The 21573-nt window shown below is 47.1% G+C and overlaps 2 protein-coding genes across 2 annotated transcripts in view; both read right to left on the minus strand.

The window, feature by feature from the left end:
- Positions 1 to 12495, minus strand: part of LOC132685597 (scavenger receptor cysteine-rich domain-containing protein DMBT1) — a gene marked incomplete at its 3' end in the record, with an annotated part of 48019 nt that extends 35524 nt beyond the window's left edge. The window contains exons 1-9 of the mRNA XM_060643045.3: positions 12163 to 12495; positions 11548 to 11773; positions 9512 to 9544; positions 7888 to 8041; positions 5696 to 5913; positions 4322 to 4639; positions 3904 to 3945; positions 1270 to 1299; positions 638 to 791 (exon numbers count right to left, since the gene is read on the minus strand). Of these exons, the coding sequence (XP_060499028.3) occupies positions 638 to 791; positions 1270 to 1299; positions 3904 to 3945; positions 4322 to 4639; positions 5696 to 5913; positions 7888 to 8041; positions 9512 to 9544; positions 11548 to 11773; positions 12163 to 12495 (1508 nt within the window). The remainder of the gene's footprint in view (positions 1 to 637; positions 792 to 1269; positions 1300 to 3903; positions 3946 to 4321; positions 4640 to 5695; positions 5914 to 7887; positions 8042 to 9511; positions 9545 to 11547; positions 11774 to 12162) is intronic.
- A 16-nt stretch (positions 12496 to 12511) lies between these two features.
- The window catches only part of LOC144613138 (scavenger receptor cysteine-rich domain-containing protein DMBT1-like), a 54871-nt gene continuing 45809 nt past the window's right edge, over positions 12512 to 21573 (minus strand). The window contains exons 10-12 of the mRNA XM_081790570.1: positions 19193 to 19383; positions 16041 to 16358; positions 12512 to 12612 (exon numbers count right to left, since the gene is read on the minus strand). Coding sequence (XP_081646696.1) covers positions 12512 to 12612; positions 16041 to 16358; positions 19193 to 19383 — 610 coding nt within the window. The remainder of the gene's footprint in view (positions 12613 to 16040; positions 16359 to 19192; positions 19384 to 21573) is intronic.

Below are 21573 nucleotides of genomic sequence, written 5' to 3' on the forward strand. Positions count from 1 at the left end.
AGAGTGGAGGGTTCATGAGGTCTTCGTGTGTGGGCCACCCCAGATGACGCTGCCTTGGTGGTCTGGTGTCAGGGATGCTCGTGGGTGTTTGGGGCGTTCTCCAGTGCATAGGGAGCTGAGCTCAATGATTATAAGACTCCTAAGCTCAGATGACCAGACCTATTTTCACCTAAAATGTGAAAGGATGTGTCACACGGTGCTGCAGGCTGAATGTTTGTGTCCCCTCAAAATTCATATGTTGAAACCTAGCCCCCAGCAGGATGGTATGAGGAGGTGGGGCCTTTGGGAAGTGATTAGGTCATGAAGGCAGAGCCTTCGCAATGTAAGATCAGTGCCCTTACAAAGAGTCCTGAGAAAGCTCCCTTGTCTCTTTTACCAGGTGAAGCGACTGTGAAACTATAACCAGCTGTGAATCAGGAAGCAGGGCCCCGCCAGACACTGAATGCTGATCTTGGACTTTCCAATCTCCAGGACTGTAAGAAACACGTTTCTGTTGTTTATTATCTGACTTTTGACATTTTTGTTATATCAAAACTGAGCTGGGTTGACTAGATATGCAGAAAGTCCACCTACTTAAGGAAAGCATGGATTCAAAGCTAATCTGGCCTTTGGTGTAGAAAAAGGCAAAGCTGCTTACTTCAGGCTTGGGATCACCAGTTCTATGTGGAACTTCTCAGCCACGTGTATCACCCAGATACACTCCACGTCGGTGGGGTAGTTTGTTGGATACCAAGGACTGGAGAAGGAGCCCGAGAGACCAGAAATGACTCCTCCACAAGAGTTACTTCCTCCTGTGGGCAGACAAGAGACAACTGGTTGGCTTCTTCCGGCATGCACCTGGCATTTCCCAGGAGTAGAATCCACGATTCCATCAAACTCAACAGTGAGTCACAAAATGGGAAGGGATCATGGTGGTAGCGTAGTTGTGGCTTGGCTGCAGTGTGTGCTCCCTGAGAGGGAATGAGGGGGAAGGAAAGATGTGTGACTTGTACCAGAGCAGGACCCTAAGGCTGTAGGTGAGACTGGAAATGGCGTGGGACATGTATGTGGCAGGTGTGGGGTGTCCAGCCAATAATTTCATTAATGCTCTGCCCAGCTTCCTGCCATGCAAACCAGCTCAACTCAGATGTAGACAATCCATGCACTCGTGGGGGCTCCTTCCCACCAATTCCTTCCCCTCAGGTAGCCAGAACAGACAGACATCCATTCTGCTTTTACAGGTTATCAACGTGATTCTATCCTTTATACTTTCAACGAAAAGAGAGTTACCTCGTGGTGTAGGCACTTGAGGGACGGGAGCTGCAAAAACCAAAACCAAAGAAAATCAGGAAAGAGGCATCACAAAAACATCATATATTTACGTACGAATGAGTGAACCTGTAACTCTGCTTGAGTCTTGAAGCATGGTGTGGGCACGCACGCTCATTTCTCTTTTCTCTCCTAACGCGGGATGTGGTCTCTCCCCTTCTTTCGGTGAATCGCCAGGAAATCACAGATAGCACACAGCTACATGACTTATTTTCTCTTCTGTGTTAGGGTCCACCAACCCCAGGGCTGTCCTGAGATCGATCAGTCGTGCATCACCCACAGAAACATCACCGGGCTTCTGAGCATGTCACTGCAGAGTGTGCAGAAATGCACAGGGACAAAAACTGGATGGCTGAGAGCCCTGGGCAGGGGAGGGCAGGTCGGATAAGAATTACGTTGAAATAGATGACCCTCAGTGGGAGAGCTTCCTCCTTTCCTGTGTCCTTTTGGCTTTGATTTCCAGGAGGCCTATATTTCTACATTCTGATGTGTCCTTTTAAAAAATGTTTATTTTTGAGAGAGAGAAAGCATGAATAGGGAAGGAGCAGAGAGAGAAAGAGAAAGAGAGAGAATCCTAAGCAGGCTTTGTGCTGTCAGCACAGAGCCCGGCACGGGGCTCAAATTCACAAAATGTGAGATCATGACCTCAGTCGAAATCAAGAGTCAGATGCTTAACCGACTGAGCCACCCAGGCGCCCCTCTAGATGCATCCTTAATCGCCAGTGCCTGGTGAGCCGAAGGCAGATTTTGAAAGCCTGTCCATTGGGAAGCTGGTACTTGCTGGAGTCCTACACTAGGGGTTGGCGGGCACAGAGTTTGAAGCAAATGGGTCAGATGCATTTAAGAATTCCTTTATGCCTGTTGTCCTCCTTGGGCAGCTCTGCCTCCAGGTGTAGAGCAGTGAGGACAGCGGCACTACCCACTGCCTGCCTTCTCAGTCCTTCTCCAGGAAGGGTGCTGGACATCAGCAGAATGCATTTTTTTGATGACCTAAAGTTGTCTTAGAAGCAATTCCCTTTTGTTAAAATGTTTGACATGCAGCGTTTCCCTTAGAGAGTTAAATGGCAAAAGCCTTACTCTGTGTGTGTGTGTGTGTGTGTGTGTGTATGTGTGTGTCCAGAAGAATATATAATGCTTTATCGAGAAGTGGTTAGCTTACAAGGTGTATACTGTTTAGACATAAAGGATTTCATTTCCCCCTATAATTTCTTTTATTCCATGACCCATTCTTTTATTCAGTCAGCTATGCCTCTCTGACTCAGAAAAGGAATACTATAGCAGAGAGAAAAAAGAGAAAAGGCTTCTGAGGTTTGATACTCTAGACCGCAAGTGGATGTGGCGCAGAGCTGTGTGATGAACCGAAAACCGTGTTCTCCTCCCTGGCCGGGGGCTAGAGGAGATTCCTCGCTGGGATAGAAAAGGAAAAACCAGAGGGCGCCAAGCAGAGGTAGCTGCTTGTCAGTCCCTGAGAAATGGCTCTGTAGGCTCTGCCTCCCCTCCCGGGCTACGGCACGATTAGTGGGTCCCAGTGCAAAATGAAAATGTGGGGCCTCAGCTGGAGGTGGGGAAGTCAATCGCCCCTTCCCACAGGTTCATTTCTACAGGGGATGGTGACGCCCACCTGGGATGCCCTGGGGGCCTGGACTGGAGTGGGTAAGAGGCCCCCACTCCAAATGTGTCCCTCCAAATGTCCCATGGTGATGCCAGTCCAGAGTAGGGACAGGCTGCCAGCCACCTTGCCCACCCCCCAAACACTACAGGGTGCACCCTGACCTTGACCTGCCCCACATCCAAACCCGGAGTGGGGGCAGAGTATGGAAGTTGTCACAGAGCAGGGCTGGGGAGGAGGCTGGGTGGGGACCAGGGTGCCAGCAAGAAGGGAAGTGGGCAGCTAGAGCCTGTCCTGGAGAGGTAGGCCGCTGTAGGAGGCAGGACCACATGTGCTTAGATCCCGCTGGAGTCTTGAGTTTGGACATCACTGCCACACATCGACTCTGAGTAGGTTACCAGAACAAGGTATACCCTTTCTCTGTTCCTGCCATGTCTGTGAAGCCAGAAGGCCCTCAGAATAGCCCCAAATGGCTTCACTTCTCACACTCAGCTTGTTCTTGACCCACTGGGAGAGCGAGCCATTGATGCATCGGTGTTTTCTTGCAGGCTTTCGTTTTTTAACACAAGTCCCTGGGAGGCAAAACTTTCTACCTTCTCTCTTCTCCATCTTGACCCTCTTCCCAGCCATGGTGATAGAACCTCTCCCCCTCCCCCCAGCCTTCCTTGCTCTGTTGTCCAGAGAGGAGTTGGGGATGCCATTTCATTTGGGGAATGAGGCTCTTAGCTTATTGTCTAAGCCGCTGGTTCTCAACTTGCTGCATGTTGGGATCACATGGGAAACTTTAAATATTACTGATGACCTGGTGTGACCCCAGAGATTCTGATATGACTGGTCTTGGTGCAGCCTGGGCATCAGGAATTTAAAAGCTCCCTGGGTAGTCAGTCAGTGTCTAGGTCACAGTCCAGCAGTGTCTAGGTCAAGACAGAGATTAGATTTCCTACTCACTTTGCAGAGATATTGGAAGTTCACGGTGTTGGACCTACCTGGGGATGCAGGGATCACATCTGGAGCCCAGTCCCCAGCATCTGCATGAATTAAAAAAAAGTAGGTAGATGTAGGAAATCTGAGTTACATTTTATGAAGGCAGGTGGTGGTTCAGATCTCAAGCAGGTAAGCTTCGTGTTACACAAGCAACACGGGCATGTTGGATCCTGGAAAAGCAGTTCAGGCCTGGGAGAGATTGCAGAGAACAGGACTTGACAGGTATGTGGGCCTGGCACACGTGTCTTTAGAATGGAGTCAGGCTGTCAGCATTCTTTGTCAACCTGGCTAAAGGGACACTCATCTGCGGGGCCACCGCCCTCCGCTTCCCTAACCCTGCTTTGTGCACAACCGCCATCCATCACTAAGATGTTGCTGGCTGAAAGTTCAGGAAGAAACTGCCACGGGGGGACAGGCTACCTGAGCAGACGACACCGGCGTCCTCATGGTGGCCACAATTGTGGTCTGACCACCCGGAGCTGGGGCACTGGCCGAGGTGGTTCTCGCTTCCCGAACACTGAATGTTATCCAGGAGGATGTTTCCAGAGCCCGGGCCGAAGTGAGCCTTTCCAGGGGCTGCAATGGCCCGTCCACACCCCAGCTGTCGGCACACGACCTTGGCTTCATTGAGGTCCCAGAGGTCATCACATACGGTGCCCCAGGCCCCCTGGTGGAGGACCTCCAACCGTCCTGAGCACCGTCCTGAGCCGCCCACCAGCCGCAGCTCCGGTCCATCTTCTAAACAGAGCAGGGTTTTATTTTTGAGTTTGGGAAGTTTTAAGTAGGAAGGATTTCTAGCTCCCATGTTCATGGCTAAGGCACATGAATTCAAGAGCAAAGCGTAAGGCTGTCTTAATTCTGTAATAGGCAGGGCTTGCGGGCTTCGGGGTGAGACAGAGAAGGGTTTGAATCCAGCTCTAATGCTCTCTAGCTGTGTAACCTTTGACAAGTTCCTTCGTCTGCCTGGGCCTCGGTTTTCTCATCTGTGAAATGGGAGCTCCAGCAGCATGTATCTCAGAGGGCTGTAGTGATGAGTGGGTGGGAATGGGAGTATAAAGCACAGTCAGTGCTCAACACCCAGCACATGGCTTCTGCAGCTCTCGCTGTGTGGTTCTCTGACACAGTACTGGGATCCTGGGGAAATGGGTCCCCAGTTGCATTTTTGGACATGACTTGGATGAGGGTAGATTTATCCCCTGAAGGCACCTGGGCCACCAGGGTGTCTATGACTTCCTAAAGCCCAATAGGAACAGCTATTTCTGGGCCAACGGGCAGTGGCCAGCTCGAATTGCCTGCTGTCTCCTGGAGACATCCCAGGGACAGCCTTCCCTTTCTGAGCGCACAAGCTGTGCCACACTGACCTTTTCCCCTGTCTCTCCAGCATGTCCCCAAGAGCCTTCATATTTGCTATTCTCTCTCCCTGGAATGCCCCCTCATTGTCATCCATCACATGTGACCTCCTCAGCAAGGCCGTCCATTCCCATTCCCTCCGCAGGGGCAACCCCCTCACCCTAGCATTCTCTTCTGCCCTCCCCACCCAGACTCTGTCTTCCCAGGCATTACCACCACCCCCAAATCATCTTGTCATTTCAACTGCACCTCACTGCCTTAGTTCAATTGTCCATGTGACCCTCTTAGTGGGAAAAATCTATCAGGCACACAGTAAGGCTTATGGGACCAATTGTGGGGTATTTTAAAAACTTAATTTCCAGCCCTTTTCTAATAGCAGGAGCCCTCAAAGTTAGAAAACTGTTCTGTCTTTTAAAGACCAAAAGCCTACTTGAAGCTTGCTACCTGACTCTCTTTCGCCTTGTGGAATCACGTTGAACATAGCATAAAAGCCAGTGTTGGTGATCATAGAATCACTTCGGAAGACCACTGTCATGATGTCTGAAGAGGAGAAAAATATCAGAGCTACTGAGGCACAGAACTTCCCCATGGACAGTGAGGCGATCCGGGGGCCATCGAAGATTTCAACCGAGTCGTAAGGGCATCCAAGGATATCCTCTAGGCTGGGGGGATCGAAGTGGAGGGTTAGTGGCAGATTAAAACTTCCTAGATCTAAAAGCTTAAAAAGTATGGCAATCATGGGATTAAATATTTGGATTTACTTTAAACTGCATATTGATATATAAAATATCAGTTAACTTCTACAGATGCCTTACTACAGAAGTCTTATTTTGTCTGAAGATTGTGGGAGGCTTATGGCTACAACTTAGTAATCACCAGTCACTGTCTACATGAAACATTAGACTAGTGTGCACTACAAATAAATTCTTACCAGGCCAATCACCCTGATGATCAGCATGTAAACATTACAACCAGATTTTCCTACCTCCATATTTCATGACATTTTTAATACCCCAAATCTTGGGGAGAAAAAAGTTAATTTTGTTTAATTTTATTTTTTTAATGTTTATTTTTGAGAGGCGGGGAGGGCAGAGAGAGAGGAAGATACAGAATCTGAAGCAGGCTCCAGGCTCCGAGCTGTCAGCACAGAGCTCGACCCAGGGCTCGAACTCACAAAAAGTGAGATCATGACCTGAGCCAAAGTCGGATGCTTAACCGACTCAGCTACCCAGGGGCTCCGAGAAAAGTTAATTTGAAAATAGAAAGGTCAGCATATAGAGAGTATCTGCACTTTGGCGATCTCTCACAAGGGATGTGTGTGAGGCTGGGGATTTTGAAGGAACTGTGTGATTTTGAAAGCACAGGTGACCTATAACAGGATAGACTTTGGAGGTGTGGGTTCAAGGTTCTCACTTCCTTGACTGCTCTCTGTGTCCTTAGGGTTTCAGTCAACAAAGAAAACATGTTTCTAGAACATTCTTTGGCATAGGGCATGCCTGACTCCATGGGCCGAGCAGTGTGTGCTACAGGTGGATTTTCATAGCATCTCCTAGTGTTGCTGGGTTCTCAGCATGATGTCTGTCACATACTACAAGAAGGTCTTTGGGGCGCCTGGGTGGCTCAGTCGGTTAAGCGTCCGACTTCAGCTCAGGTCACGATCTCGCGGTCCGTGAGTTCGAGTCCCGCGTCGGGCTCTGGGCTGATGGCTCAGAGCCTGGAGCCTGCTTCCGATTCTGTGTCTCCCTCTCTCTCTGCCCCTCCCCCGTTCATGCTCTGTCTCTCTCTGTCTCAAAAATAAATAAACGTTAAAAAAAAAAAAAAAAAGAAGAAGGTCTTTGCACAGACTCTGCCCATAGAACCACGTGTCGGAGAAAAGCTGGAGCTTTGACATCAGACAGACCTTGCCAGTTAGCCTCAGGCAAGTTAGTTAACCTCTCTGAGCCTCAGGTTCCTCATCTCTAATGGAGAGGAGAAGGGTATATATCTTAGGGCTGCAGTGATGCTGGAATATGACAAAGCATACCAAGTACATTGTATAGAGCCTGGACACACAGCCAACGCTAAAAAAATGTCGGCTATTATTTCATGCCATGGAGATAAAAGATGGAGATAAAAAAGTGAATCAGAGAAATATATTCCCTACGTGTCAGAGATGAGGCCATGCCTTCACTGCCTCCTTTCACTTGGTGGCAACATTGAGAAGATGCCGGGCCTGGGGCTAGAGCAGGTGGGTCAAGTGTGTGTATGGAAAGCCTCTTACTGTTTGCTGAAAATTTAGATAAAGGAAAAAGGAAGTCTAAGAAGATAGGTATCGGTACCCATGGTAGAACAAGGGCAAAGCTGATAAGGAGGAATTGGGTGGCACCTTTAGAAAACAAAATCAAAAGAAGAACTATCATAATAAGGTTGAGTTAAATATGTAAATAAATCACTTATTGAATTTTTTAAACTAGAAGTAACTCTAGTTTTGATCACAAAATTAACTTGACCCTTAAATTGGGAAGAATTTTGCATTCTTCTGCCCCCCCCCCCCCCCCCGCCAAACGTTTCGGTCTAAATGAAATATCTTTATTCTGATGTCACAAACCAATATTCATATTTAGAGACAATCTTCTCTTAAAAGTTTGTTTTCTTACTTCAGAGTTGGAATCATGAGTTCTATGCGGAATTTTTTATCCACATGAATCTCCCAAACGCACTGGATGTCTGTTGGGTAGCTTTCTGGATACAGCGGACTGGAAAATGAGCCAGAGACACTAGACATGACCCCTCCACATGAGCTAGTTCCTCCTGAAGCAACAGAAAGAGGATGTCAGCATGTGCCCATTTGTGTGACTCCAGTAATGACCCACTCACACCCAGTGGTCTGGTTGAGTCAGGCAGCAGTCCACCTGGGTGGACACGCCCAGGCTGTCTGAACAGATCTTTAGCCTAAATGTCACCGGGGAAGGAGAGTCCATTCAATCTCATTCTAAAGGGGAAAGTATTAATATATGGGAGTTCCCTGCCGTTTCCTCTCCCCTTACCATCTGATGAAGAAAATATTGTATTTTTCAGGTCTGTTCACTATCTCCTTCCTCTTCTATGGCAGAAAGATTCTTGCTTGCGGGGAGAGAGGCAGAGTGTATGTACATGGGGGGGTTGGGAATGAGGGACACAGGGACAGAGGCTGTCAGGTCTGGGTAAGGTGTTAGTTGGGGAAGGTTTGGGAAACCGGAGGCTCCAGAACAACTTTGGGGTCTGATGAGTTGGAGAAAAGTTGTGGACTGTTGAAGGACGCTATGATGGGCACCCCCTGCCAACCACGTCTTCACTACTTTTTCTGGGTAGATTGTGTTTCCTTTAACTTAGTAGCTCCTGAGACTGAAACTTACAGGTTTTTAGATTTATAAGAGTTACACAAATGAACTCTAATTCTTCCATATTAGTTGTCATATTAATATAAATCAGTACACAAGCATACATACACGTGCACACGTGCACACTCATGCACACACACTTAAAGCGGCAGGCCACACAAGAAAGCAGAAATCTTAGAGTCATCAAGTTATTTTAGAGGAAATTTGAAAACACAACATGCATTGTTAACCTTGTCCTTAAATTACTACGTTGCTTAATTTTCTTCTTTCCGTTTGTGCCCGACTCACTTGTAATGCTCCCAGAATCCCAAGACTCCTGGTCTTTCCTGCAACGGATGGCAGGAGGTAGGGATGTGCCCAGGCATCTCATCACTCTGCTGTTGGTCGGTTGTAGTTAGAACAACCAGGCTGGGTCAGACAGACATGAAACCCCCTGGGACTGGATTTCCTGAAACCTCTACAGGTAAGTTGGTGCCTGTCATGGGTGCCCCCTACAGGACTGTACCCAGAAAGCAGGCTGGGTACCCCTGGATGGGCGAACCACATTTCCTTCTAGTTTCTCGTCACCCTCCCACCTACCTACTCTGACCTGGGCAGATCCACTCCCTTTACAGCCTGCCCCTTTGGTTAAAAAGTCAGTATTTCAGGCCTTAGCAGTATTAATGAATGCCCTTTGGCAAGGCTGTGGTGAGGACTGAGAGGCTCCATTGACTGAGGTCCTGACTCCCCTGGTGTTCTCATGGCTGGGGCCATGACAAGACTGGCGTGGGTAGTGGACAAGCAGCCCCTCGCCCATGCTGTTCCAGCCTATCTGTGCCACATCCTAGGCACACTGCCTAGCATCTGCTGTGATGGCTCTCTTGGCATGGGGTTACCATTTCAATTTAAAACAAGTAACTACCTGTTATATGATCCTGAGAAGCTGTGGAAAGACCTAGAAGGAAAAAAAGGGAGAGGATGATGAATTTCAGGGGGAAAATACTGAGTTTCATCTATAAGCTAGTGAAATGTGAAGGGTTTTCTCTGAAATGTCAATGTACTTAGTGCAGACTGAGAAAGGGCTGACGGTGCTGAGTGAATATTTCTACCATCTTGTGGCAGATTAAAGAAGGCCATGCATTCTTGGACCTGCCTCCTGTCACAAAGTGGGATCTAGGTCTCCTCACCTGACCCTGGTGGCCTCTGTTTTGCCCAACAGAATATGGCAGAGGTGATACTGTGCATTAAGAGACTGGAAGCTTCCATTTATCTCTGGGAACAGTGGCTTGCTCATGGCACCCTGAGCCACCTTATAAGAAGTCTGACTACGCTGCTGCAGAGACTGTGTGAAGAGGCCCCAAGACTGCCTGGGGAGGAAGGGGGCCCTGGCTGAGCCCACGCTTCCAGCTGTCTCCACCAAGCACCAAGCATGTGAGTGCAGCTGCCCTTGACTCTCCAGACCAGTCTCTAGGTGAACAGCACCAAATGACCCTGCTCAGTGCTATGTGGAGCAGAAGAGGCTCCCATCTGCCCGGTGCCCGAAATCCTGACCCACAACAACATGACGTGTCACTGAATAGTCATTGTGTTAAACCACTATGTCTGTGGAGTAGCAACACATAGCCAGAATGGTTCCTGTCATTCAACGCGGTCTTCCTCGTTTCCCCATCATCTATGTAATCTTCAGTTTACCTGAGTTACGGAAAAAGAGACAACTACAGGTAGGCCTTCATTTAAACATCCACGGCCCTTGACCCCATCCATAATGGCCCTTTAACTTTGGATGGCCCTTCCCCCTCTCTTGTGACCCCAACACATAAAGCTGGTCTGCCCCCCGCCCCGAGACACTCAGAACACATCAAGGTCTCCTCCAAGGAAGTGTCCAAGAAGGATGCTTCTGACAATACCTCGTGACTTGTGTAAGGTCTCTGAGGCTGTGCGGGGGCAGGCAGTTTCATTCAAAGGGCAAGAGATGGGGTCTGTAAAGTCCAGTTCGGCTACTTTCTTTCTTTCTTTTTATTTAAGTTTGTTTATTTTGATAGAGAGAAAGAGAGAGAATCCCAAGCAAGCTCTGCACTGTCAGTGTGGAGCCTGATGTAGGGCTCAGTCCCATGAACTGTGAGATCATGACCTGAGCTGAAACCAAGAGTCTGATGCTTAACGGACTGAGCCACCCAGGTGCCCCTCTGCTTCTTTCAAATCAAGTTATCTTGGGCAGGCTTTGGTTCTCCTTAATCCTTAGCTGCAAGAATTAAATAAATTAATTCATACAGAAACCCTAGCATCATGCCCTGCTGCTGTGCAAGTGCTCAGAAATGTCTATTGCAATGAAACAAAATGCCTTTTCATTTATCTCCAGTGTCATTTCATAATTTACATTGCATGTGTTGGTCTGTTTTTGCTAATCTTTTTATTACAGATGAATATCACTCAATCATTACATTACAAAATCTTTGAAAACAGGCAAAAGTCGTAAGATTTCCAAGAGCGTGTACTTTGTGGTCAGACTGACCAGTGTCAGTACTCGGTTCCACCATTAACTTGCTGAATGATCTCAGGAACGTTACTCAACCTTTCTGTGCCTCAAATGTCTCTTCTGTAAAATATAATATAAAATGCCTTTTTGCAGGGTTAGCCATAATCTGGGCAAAATGTCTCCCCATCTTTGTGCTCATTTTAACCTGTCTTTGTGTAGCCAGGGCCAGTGAAATGATGTGGTAAATGAGACTGGTGGCCAAGAACACTGACGATGTGCGTAGCCTTGGTACGTTGCTAACTTTCTATGTTTCAGTTTACCTACCTGGAAAAGTACTTGCCTCAAGGGGTTACCGGGAGGATGAAACAAGTTATACATATGACGGACTCAGAACAGTGCCTGGTTCTTAGCATTTATAAGTAAATTGGATATTATTAATATTATTAGAATGTTGTCTAGACTAGAAAAAGATACAGACATACCTGGAGGGGTGGGAGGAGGCAGTTCTTCCGCACCTGAATGTATAAAGAAGGGTAATAGGTTGCTTACTTCAGTGAATCCAAAGCATGGAGGAGGTGGGTGGGAGATAGAGGGGAGAGGGTACAGATGGGGACTGAAGGGGAGACACAGGACTATCTGGGCACAGGACTCAGCCCTCCTCTGGCAAGATCCCTGACCGAGGGAGGTGGGACACAGCAGCTGAGTCACCTATGCCCCACGGCAGGCAGGGCTGGATTACTCATGGCCCCTCTTATGCTGAATCACGTGGATGACTTGAGAAAATGCAGATTCCAGCCCCCTTTCCCAAACTAGTTCATTGTGATCTCTGGGGGCGGGGCCCTGGACTCTGCATTGTAATGCCCCGGGTGGTGCTGGGGTACGTGAACATTCTAGACTTCCAGGTGCTGCTGAAGTGTGTGTGTGAGCCCAGGGCTTGGTGCAGAGCAGACGCTCAAGGATTATTTCATGCAAGAATGAGTGAATGGGTGGATGGATGAAAATTCCATCTGGGATGCGTAGTTTCAAAATGTCTTCGAGAACAACATTAGAAATTATTGCCTGAGACGGCAGAGGCTACCTGAGCAGATGACACCGGCGTCCTCGTGGTGGCCACAGTTGTGCTCTGACCAGCCCGAGTGGGCGCACTGACCCAGGGAGCGCTCCATCCCAGAGCACTGTACATTGTCCAGGAAGATGTCTCCAGAGCCGGGGCCAAAGTGGGCCTTCCCAAGGGCGGACACAGCCCATCCACACCCCAGCTGTCGGCACACAACCTCAGCTTCATTGAGATCCCAAAGGTCGTCACACACAGTGCCCCAGGCCTCCTGGTGGAGGACCTCCACGCGTCCTGAGCACCGACCTGAGCCGCCCACCAGCCTCAGGTCTGGCCAGTCCCCTGCAGAGAGAGATCTGGTGAGTGTGGTCTCCATATGACCCACCTGAGGTTCACCGGCACCGGGCCTCTGAGGCCGGCAGGACCATGGGGTTGCAGAGGGACATGCCCGGTCTTGAGCCCTGGGACATGTCCTCATGTTTCTCATGTGTTCCTGAGCTGCAGGGGGTGTGGTCTTCAGCCAGTTTAATTTCATTTGAAAGGTATTTATTGATTGCCTTTCCTGTTAGGCATTGATGCTGCTGCTATAAAACCAAGAGATATGATTCCTGCCCTCAGGGAGCCTAAAGTCCTTCAATCACATGCAGACACTAGGACCATGCTTTATTCCACCCTGCGATAAAAGTGGTGAAGGGAACACGTGCTATGTTATGAACAGACCAAATGGGGCACCTGGAAGGAATCCTCTTAAAATGCTGAGAAGGCTAAATACCTAGTAGTGCAATTGCTGGGTTGTAGAGTAGTTCTATTTTTAATTTTTCGAGGAAACCCCATACTGTTTTCCAGAGTGGCTGCACCAGTTTGCATTTCCACCAACAGTGCCGAGGGGTTCCCCTTTCTCCACGTCCTCCCCAACACCTGTTGTTTCCTGAGTTGTTAATTTTAGCCTACCCTGATGCTTATTTGAAGGGGCACATGCACCCCGATGTTTATAGCAGCATTATCAATAGTAGCCAAATTATGGAGAGAGCTCAAATGTTCATTGCCTGACGAATGGACAAAGAAGATGTGGTGTATATATATACAATGGAACACTAATTGACGACAAAAAAGAATGAAATTTGCCATTTTAAAGATGGGACTAGAGTATATTATGGTAAGTAAAATAAGTCAGTCAGAGAAAGACAGATACCATATGATTTCACTCAGATGTGGAATTTGAGAAACACAACAGATGAACATATGGGAAGGAAGGAAAAATAAGATAAAAACAGAGAGGGAGGTAAACCATAAGAGACTTTTGAATACAGAGAACAAACTGAGGGTTGCTGGTGGGGTGGTGGGTGCGGGAGGGGCTAGATGGGTGATGGGCATTAAGGAGGGCACCTGCTGGGATGAGCACTGGGTGTCACAGGTAAGTGATGAATCACTGGGTTCTACTCCTGAAACCAAGACTACACTGTATGTTAACTAAATTGAATTTAAATTAAAAAAATTAAAAAACAAAAAACAAAAACTGAGAAGGAGTGGGTCAGGGAAGAGGTGAGGAAAAGCCTTTGAGCCAGAGGGAAAAGCATATAGTTATGCCAACAGACCCTGAAATGTCGTTTCCCTCATGCATGTGTCTAAAAAGTATGGACTGACACACATACACACATGTGCGCACACACATACAGCCATTACCACGTGTAAAAAAGTCATAAATAATAATTCCAAAGGTGTGAAAACCTCTGCAGTTTAGACAGAGAATGAACTTAGAGCTGGGAGACAATAAATAGCCCAAGAAAAAAAATCAGGAACAGCAGATATTTGAGTCTTGTCAAGAAAAAGTGTCACCTACCTGGATTATTAATAAGTGATTCTTCAGCATCTGTTTATATAAAGAATACATATGTCAGTATTTTTCAAAAATCCTGCCTTCCGCTATTGAAAACAAAGGTTTTAATTATATCCTTGCAAATGTTTATTGATCTGATAGGGGAAGGATTCATCCGAGGCCATAACAGAGAGCTTCTCTCTCTCTCTCTCTCTCTCTCTCTCTCCCTCTCTCTCTCTCTCTCTCTCTCGGCTTGCTCCTGCATGGCAAGGAAACCACCAGGGGGGTATCACTTGAACTGCCGATTTTGTGGCAGATGAATGTGACTTTGGGGAGTCATGGGGGGAAACTCAGATAGGCAATAATCTTCCAGAACATGGAAACAGGAAAAACACACGGCCCATGGGGTTTCAACTAGGTCAGGCATGCCAGGCATCACAGGACGCCAAGAAGCAAACAGATGGACAGATGAACGCACCAACAAACAGACAAAGCTTTTAAGTATCACCTCGCATGAAAGTCACAGGGAGCAGGTACTGACATCCGACAGAGCCTCTCCTCACATGAGCAACTCTAAGTAACAAGTTCCTGATCTTTCAAATCATACCAGGTATCACAGCTCTTAGTTTCGCAAAAGACATCTCATTGTCAGAAAGGGTTATCGGTTGACGTTCCAGAGGTGACGTCCTCACTCCCTACTAGTGTTTTGCACACGAGTAAAGCCAAAGTATTAAAAAAAGTTGTAATGTCATAAGGCGATTAAAATAAGCCACTTTAATTCACCGATTCCCTTGGTGTGTTAAGTGGGGAAGATAGTAGTACAAATGAGCCAACGCGCAGTCCCTTTGGCAGGTATCTGCACGTGCTTTACAAAGACAGCTCGAATCCTTTCAGCTGTCCTGCAAGACAGCAATCGGTCTCCAATTTTACAGAGGGAGAAACTGAGGCTCTGAGAGCTTAAGTGTTGCCCAAATGCCAGTCTGAATATCAGCACCGGCTCTGGGATCCAGACTCAAGTCTGTCCAGCTTGACATCTCCTCACTGCAGGTATTAGGGGAGCGGTAATAACTCCCAGCTTACTATACCAATGACACCCGAATTTTGGTGGGGATCAGAATGGCCTAGAAAACTTGGTGAAAATATTAAGGCCAGATACTTTCATGCCTCAATGAGCCTTGGCCTTTATGCTTGACTAGCATTTCAGGGGATTCTGTTGCTGAGTTTTAGTAAGTATGATGTTATAATACAGAGGTTCTCAGATTTCTCATCTGTGGTGAATGCAGATGACCTAGAGATCCAAAAGGCATACTGGCTTGTATAATTTCTCCAGTATTTGAGAGAGAGGAAGACAATAGTGATTACCAGGATTGAGAAGTTGGTTGTTAATGACCATAGTAGCACTGGGAAAAGAGAAAGAAAAGGGAAGCTCAGTTCAGCTCAGCTAACTACAAACTATGGCATCATCTAAAAACTCTCATCTCCTATAGCTGAAGTACACATGTAGCTAAGAATCAGGCCCCAGCATATGATCAGGACAATAGCAGGTTACAAGGGATGCTAGATTCTCACCTCTGGTATACTTTAGACCTTTAGATAAACTCCTTAAAAATTCCCACTCCTATATTTAAAGGGGCACCTGGGTGGTTCAGTCGGTTAAGCATCCGACTCTTGATTTCTGCTTAGGTCGTGATCTCATGGTTCATGAGTTCGAGCCCTGCATCAGGTCTGTCGCTCTCTCTCCCTCTCTCTCTGACCCTCCCTTGCTCATGCTCTCTCTCTCTCTCTCTCTCTCTCTCTCTCAAAATAAATAAATAAACTTAAAAAAAATTCCCATAATTGAATATGTTCTTTGCACTTGTCAGTACTCAGCAAAGCACACCTACCTTTGGTGATTCTTACTACCAAATTAGAAAATCAGAAGGTTTTATTCTGGGAGGTCAGCAGTTAAAATCTTATATTTTTGACCGAGTTAGAAGAGATAAAACAAAAACCGAATGCCACCTGGTTGAGACCCCTGTCCCTGTCTCTGGCCTGCTCTGAATTCCAGCAGGGTGGTCTTAAAGCATGGTGGGGCTGGCAATGGCGTCTGAAAGAGGAGGGGCTACCTGAGCAGATGACACCGGCGTCTTCGTGGTGGCCACAGTTGTGCTCCGACCAGCCCGAGTGGGCACACTGACCCAGGGAGCGCTCCACCCCGGAGCACTGAAGGTTGTCCAGGAAGATGTCTCCAGAGCCCGGACCAAAGTGGGCTTTCCCAAGGGCAGACACGGCCCGTCCACACCCCAGCTGTCGGCACACGACCTCGGCTTCGTTGAGGTCCCAGAGGTCATCACACACGGTGCCCCAGGCCTCCTGGTGGAGGACCTCCACGCGTCCTGAGCACCGACCTGAGCCACCCACCAGCCTCAGGTCTGGCCAGTCCCCTGCAGACAGAGATTTGGTGAGCATTGCCCTCTGGGACACAGCACATTGCCGATGAGCTGGCTGAGCTCTCCACCCTGACACCACTATTAGGGATGGGCAACTTGATGAAACAGTCAACTAGTTAACCTCCTCATTGGAGGTTAATACATAATCAAGATTGTCAAAGGTAACATTTAGCCTAAAACATTTATTAGTCGAGCATCTCTTGGGCCAGAGGTATGTGCCAATCTGTTTTAGCTAAACGCAGAAAGACAATGTAAATAATATTCAGTGATTTGTGGTTTTGTGAAGTGTGTTTGTATGCGTGTGTGTGTTGTTCATCTTCACCTGTACAATAAGTCAGGAGGTAAGCAGAAAAGTAAGCAGAAAAGTCCCCGTAGAGCAGTTTTATCCATAAGGAAACTGAAAGTTGGAGAAGTCAACTCTCCTGATGCCAAAGTTCACTCTTTTTCTCTGCAATTCCATCTCACTGCCTCTGGAATGGCTCTGATGCCCACTCATTTTGAAAAAGGCGGTTAGTGATGCAGAGATAGGGCAACTATGAGCAGGACTGGCCAAATAAAGACAAGATAGGACCCCGCTAGAAGACACTTGTAAGGTGCTCAGGCTTGGATGACTCAAAAAACGCTGAAGAAAAAAAAAGCACTTTCCTCACCCTGGGATGCTAAAGCCAAAGAATCCCAAGAGTTTTGGATGCCCCCCCCCCCCAATCTGCATAGGGTCAACTGGCCCCTTTGCAAATAGAGGAACTACTTACAGCAGTTTTAGTTCCTGTCCATGAGGTAGGTACAAATGCAGGTGCCAAGAGCAAAGAATACTTGGTAAACGAATGAACGCATCCCAGGGCTTACCTGGTCTTGCTGTCACTGTCTTGGGTGTTGTCATTGGGATTGCTGTGAATACAAGATGACACCCTTCAGGTAAAAAGGGAGGATGTGGGTAAGTCAAGATGGCCACCTCCCTTAAGCACCAAGATTCTGGTTGACTCTTTCTCCCTGGCATCTTTATAATGAGTGACCTCCCCCCCCCCCCCCAAATCAAACTCTGTTTACACGTGATCTTGCTATTCCTCAGATGTGTGGGATCCAGCTGAAATGATATCGTCCTCCTCTTCTCAGCTGCTGGAAATATAACAACACTTAAGTTGTGCCATTCTGTGCCAAAATGTGAACATGCAGGGTGTCCTTCCAGGGAAAAAGGCATTTCTTCCATGTGCTGCTGTTTTGTTAACTTTCCCTAAATGGGGAATGCTTGATTAGGTGCACTTCAATGTCTTTGATAAAAGCAAGGAATTGAGAAATCAAATTGACGGTTACCAATTTACAGAGACCCAACTGTTGGTATGTGTCACTTGGTTCCACAGTGAATGAGCATCAAACTTGTGCAAGATGTGTGCAGACAGAATGTCTCGGCTAGCTGGACGGATATGGGGAATTCAGAAACGTAAGAGAGAGATCAAACTATGCAAATAAAAGCACCAGCAGTCGGGACAGAGGCAGACACATGAAGGAAGAATGAAGGTAAAGTGACAATAGTAAACGTGACTCACTGATTAGATGTGGGGTCCGGGAAACCGCCTCTGCAATGATAGAGAAACCTCATCAGTAACTGTTCAGTCACAGTGACAGTGACTTTCTCTGATCCACTTTGTGACACAGAGCATCTCCTCTCTGTTTCACGGCATATTTCCCAAGCTTGCTACTGAGCCTCCCCAGCTCCTGCTAACAGAGTGGGAGACTGGTCTGAACCATGATTCAGACTGACTGGTGGACCAGGGCGGATGCTAGAACTGCACCTGAGGTCCGTGAGGCAGCCTTTTTTCTCTTAGTGGTAAATAGTGAAGGACCCATCCATGGGTGACCTCAGGACAATTACTGAACCTCTTATGCCTCAGTTTCCTCATCCATAAAAGGAGAAGAACCATGGGTTCGTGTGAGGATAAGGAGGGAACGCATATAAAGTGCTTACAGTGTTGCCTGGCATGAAATAGGCGTTCGGTAAATGTTCGTTGCTATTTTGATCACCTTCGTTGTGCTTACCAAACCTTGAGAACCTGGGTTTCATCAGAAACCAACCTTGGCTTAGCTTCTGTCTGCCTTCTGGCTGCAAGTCCTATACACCCCATCTCTGTGCTCATATGGCTCCCTCACCTGCTGTGCCCCCTCCCTATTTCTCGACTCATAGCTTGGCCAGGCTTAAAGACAAACGTAAGGCTGTTTCCTCCTATGTTTCCCTCATGTGTACAGCCTGCGTCTCTCTCTCTCTCTCTCTCTCTCTCTCTCTCTCTCTTTTCTAATGTTTTTTTGCTGAGATGCATGTGTGGGTGTCAGTTTAGTCTATTCTAGTCTATTCTATTTGTTTGCCTTCATTTAGTATATTCTACTTGTCCTCTCATTGCATCATGTGCTCATCTTGAACTTCTAGGTTGTACCCAAGCCCCTCCTAGGCTGAGATCACACCTTCTTTTAAAGGTGTAAGTTTGAAACCACCCACCTAGTACTAGATTCAGAGTAACTCCAGAAATGGCTTCCTAATGGGCTGACTGCAATGAGGTGTTTATGGGACACCAGATCCATGGTGAAGTTGCCAAGTATTCAGCACTTATGATGCGCCATCACTGTGCTAAGGGCTTTACTTGTGTCATTTCAGGTAAGCCCCACAACAAGCCTAGGAGGTAAGCTTCTCTTATTCCCATTATAGGGGGAATGGATTGAGGCACAGAGAGGTCAGGTCTCTTGTCCAGCATTAGAGAGTAAGCGGCTGGCTCTAACTAGCCCCGAGGCGGGCCGTCCAGCTCTCACTCCAAAGTTCCTGCTCCTAACACCATTCATACCTTTGGCTGCAGAATAATAATAAGCGATGAAGTTTTTCCCTATGTTGTTGAAGCTTCGGAAGTACACGAGGGTCAACGAGCTGGAGGAGGACGCGAAGGTGAGGTAGGAACCAGAGCAGGTCTTCCCCAGGGACTTTGCCGAGGATGGAGGGCCATCCAGGATTTCAAAATATTCATTGGTGCAGTCGAGGCTAGGGAAGCAAAGACAAATGGCTGCCTCTTGGCCTCCCCATTAGCGGATCTTGGAGGTAGCCATGAGGCAGACCCTTTCTTTCAAGACAACGAAGCTGGGGCAGATTAAAAGCCTGTCAGTCATTTAAACATAGTTTGGATTCTTTTTATCCCACCTTTTCTTAAGGGGATGGGATTTTCCCTGGAAGAGGGAAGAGGAGGCTGAGACAACAGATGGACACCTGCTGATGCCTGGGACTGTGGGTGCCTGGAAGCCCAGGGCCAAGGCCGGGCCAAGCAACGGCCTGCCTGTGGGACATGGCTTCAGGTTGCAAATAACTTATTTACAAACTTTACAGGAGACCTGCCCAGAGGTCTGCCCAGCTTGCTTTGTGCAAGTCATACGATCTGTCAGCTCTTGTTCTACGTTGTGGGGTTTTGTCCAGATGCCCTGGTGTTAGAGTCAGAAGACCATTTCCATGCCTTGGCCTGATGAGTGGTACCCTCTAAGTCATATTTAAAAAAAAAAAAAGGTTTTTTTTTAATGTTTTACTTATTTTTGAGACAGGGAGAGACAGAGCGTGAGCAGGGGAGGGGCAGAGAGAGAGGGAGACACGGAATCCAAAGCAGGCTCCAGGCTCTGAGCTGTCAGCACAGAGCCCAACGTGGGGCTCGAACTCAGAAACTGCGAGATCATGACCTTAGCCGAAATCAGACGCTTAACTGACTGAGCCACCCAGGCGCCCCAGTCATCTTTTCTTTTTTCAAGTTTACTTATTTATTGAGAGAGAGAGAGAGAGACAGAGCACAAGCAGGGGAGAGGCAGAGAGAGAGAATCCCAAGTAGGCTCTGTGCTGTCAGTGCAGAGCCCGACGAGGGCTTAAACTCATGGACTATGACATTATGACCTGAGCTGATATCAAAAGTCAGACACTTCACCGACTGAGTCACCCAGGTGCCCCTAAGTCATCTTTTGATTAAGCAAAATTCAAAAGTAATAAATAATTCAAGTTGTTCCTGGGAATTAATTTCTATAAGACACTCATTTGCGAACAACATCAGACTTCACTACTTACAATATTAAAACCTGAAATTTCTTAATTTATTAGGTTTGTTGGGGGGTGGGTGGTGTTTCCCTGGAATCTGCATCTTTAACCAGACACTGAAACATACATTCCCTCTCTCTCTCTCCCTCCCACCCTCTCACTCTCTCTCTCCTTCTCTCACACACGTGTGCGCGCGCACACACACACCCACCCACACGTAGATGTAGGAAATGTTGAGAGCAGAATAAGATATGTGGCCCAGCCAACAGTATTGTATTACTTCCTGATTTGACATTGTCCTACAGTTATATAAAAGCCACCATTGGGGGAAGCTGAGTGATGTGTATGCGGGACTCTATGTATTGTTTTTGTGACTTCCTATATGTCTACAATTATTTCAAAATTCAAAATTCAAGGGTGTGAAGGACTCTTTTGCTTATGAGAATCAAGCATGGGAAAATGCTTGGAACTTTAAACTGCACATGTACTTAAATAATGTACTTGTGACTTACTTAAGATACGGAAATGCCAGCAGTATATGATCAGATGCCTTTGCCTTGATTTCCCACACACAGGTTATGTTGTCATGCATTTCATTCCGTGGGGGATTCCTAATCGCTCCAGATGAGTTAGCGATAATGCTGCCACACTGAGATTTTTCTAAAAGCAGAAAGGTATTTTAGAATTTCAGTCTTTTTCATTGTTCAGTTCATTCATTTTGTGATTTACGCTTTATTTTCCTTTCATTTTTTTTTTTCCACAAAAAAGGTCTCGTGGGTCGTTACCTTGTGGGTATTGTCTTAGGACATATCAGACACATAAACCAGTCTAAAAACTTTTGGAAACTTAGGAAATTAGGGCATGAAAGTGTCAGAGTTTTGAAACATCTCTCTCTTTTTTTGAGAATTCTACCACTGACATGGTCTTACGGGGCAGAGCAGTTACCCAATATCAGTCAGAATCTTTCCCTCTGGTTACTCCCTAGTGGTGGGTTCTGCGGCTTTGATTTTTGTCAGGCCACCAGTAGTAATGAGTAAGCAGCTTCATTTTCCCAATTAAAGCTGAGCCTACATGGAGCCTGTATGTGTATGAAGATGTCAGTGTTCCATCTGTCATCTGTTATAATTTATTAAAATTACGCTATTAGAAATCCACTCGGTAGTG

The sequence above is a fragment of the Panthera onca genome, chromosome D2 (genome assembly GCF_046562875.1).
Source record: "Panthera onca isolate mPanOnc1 chromosome D2, mPanOnc1 haplotype 2, whole genome shotgun sequence".
Lineage (NCBI taxonomy): Eukaryota > Metazoa > Chordata > Mammalia > Carnivora > Felidae > Panthera > Panthera onca.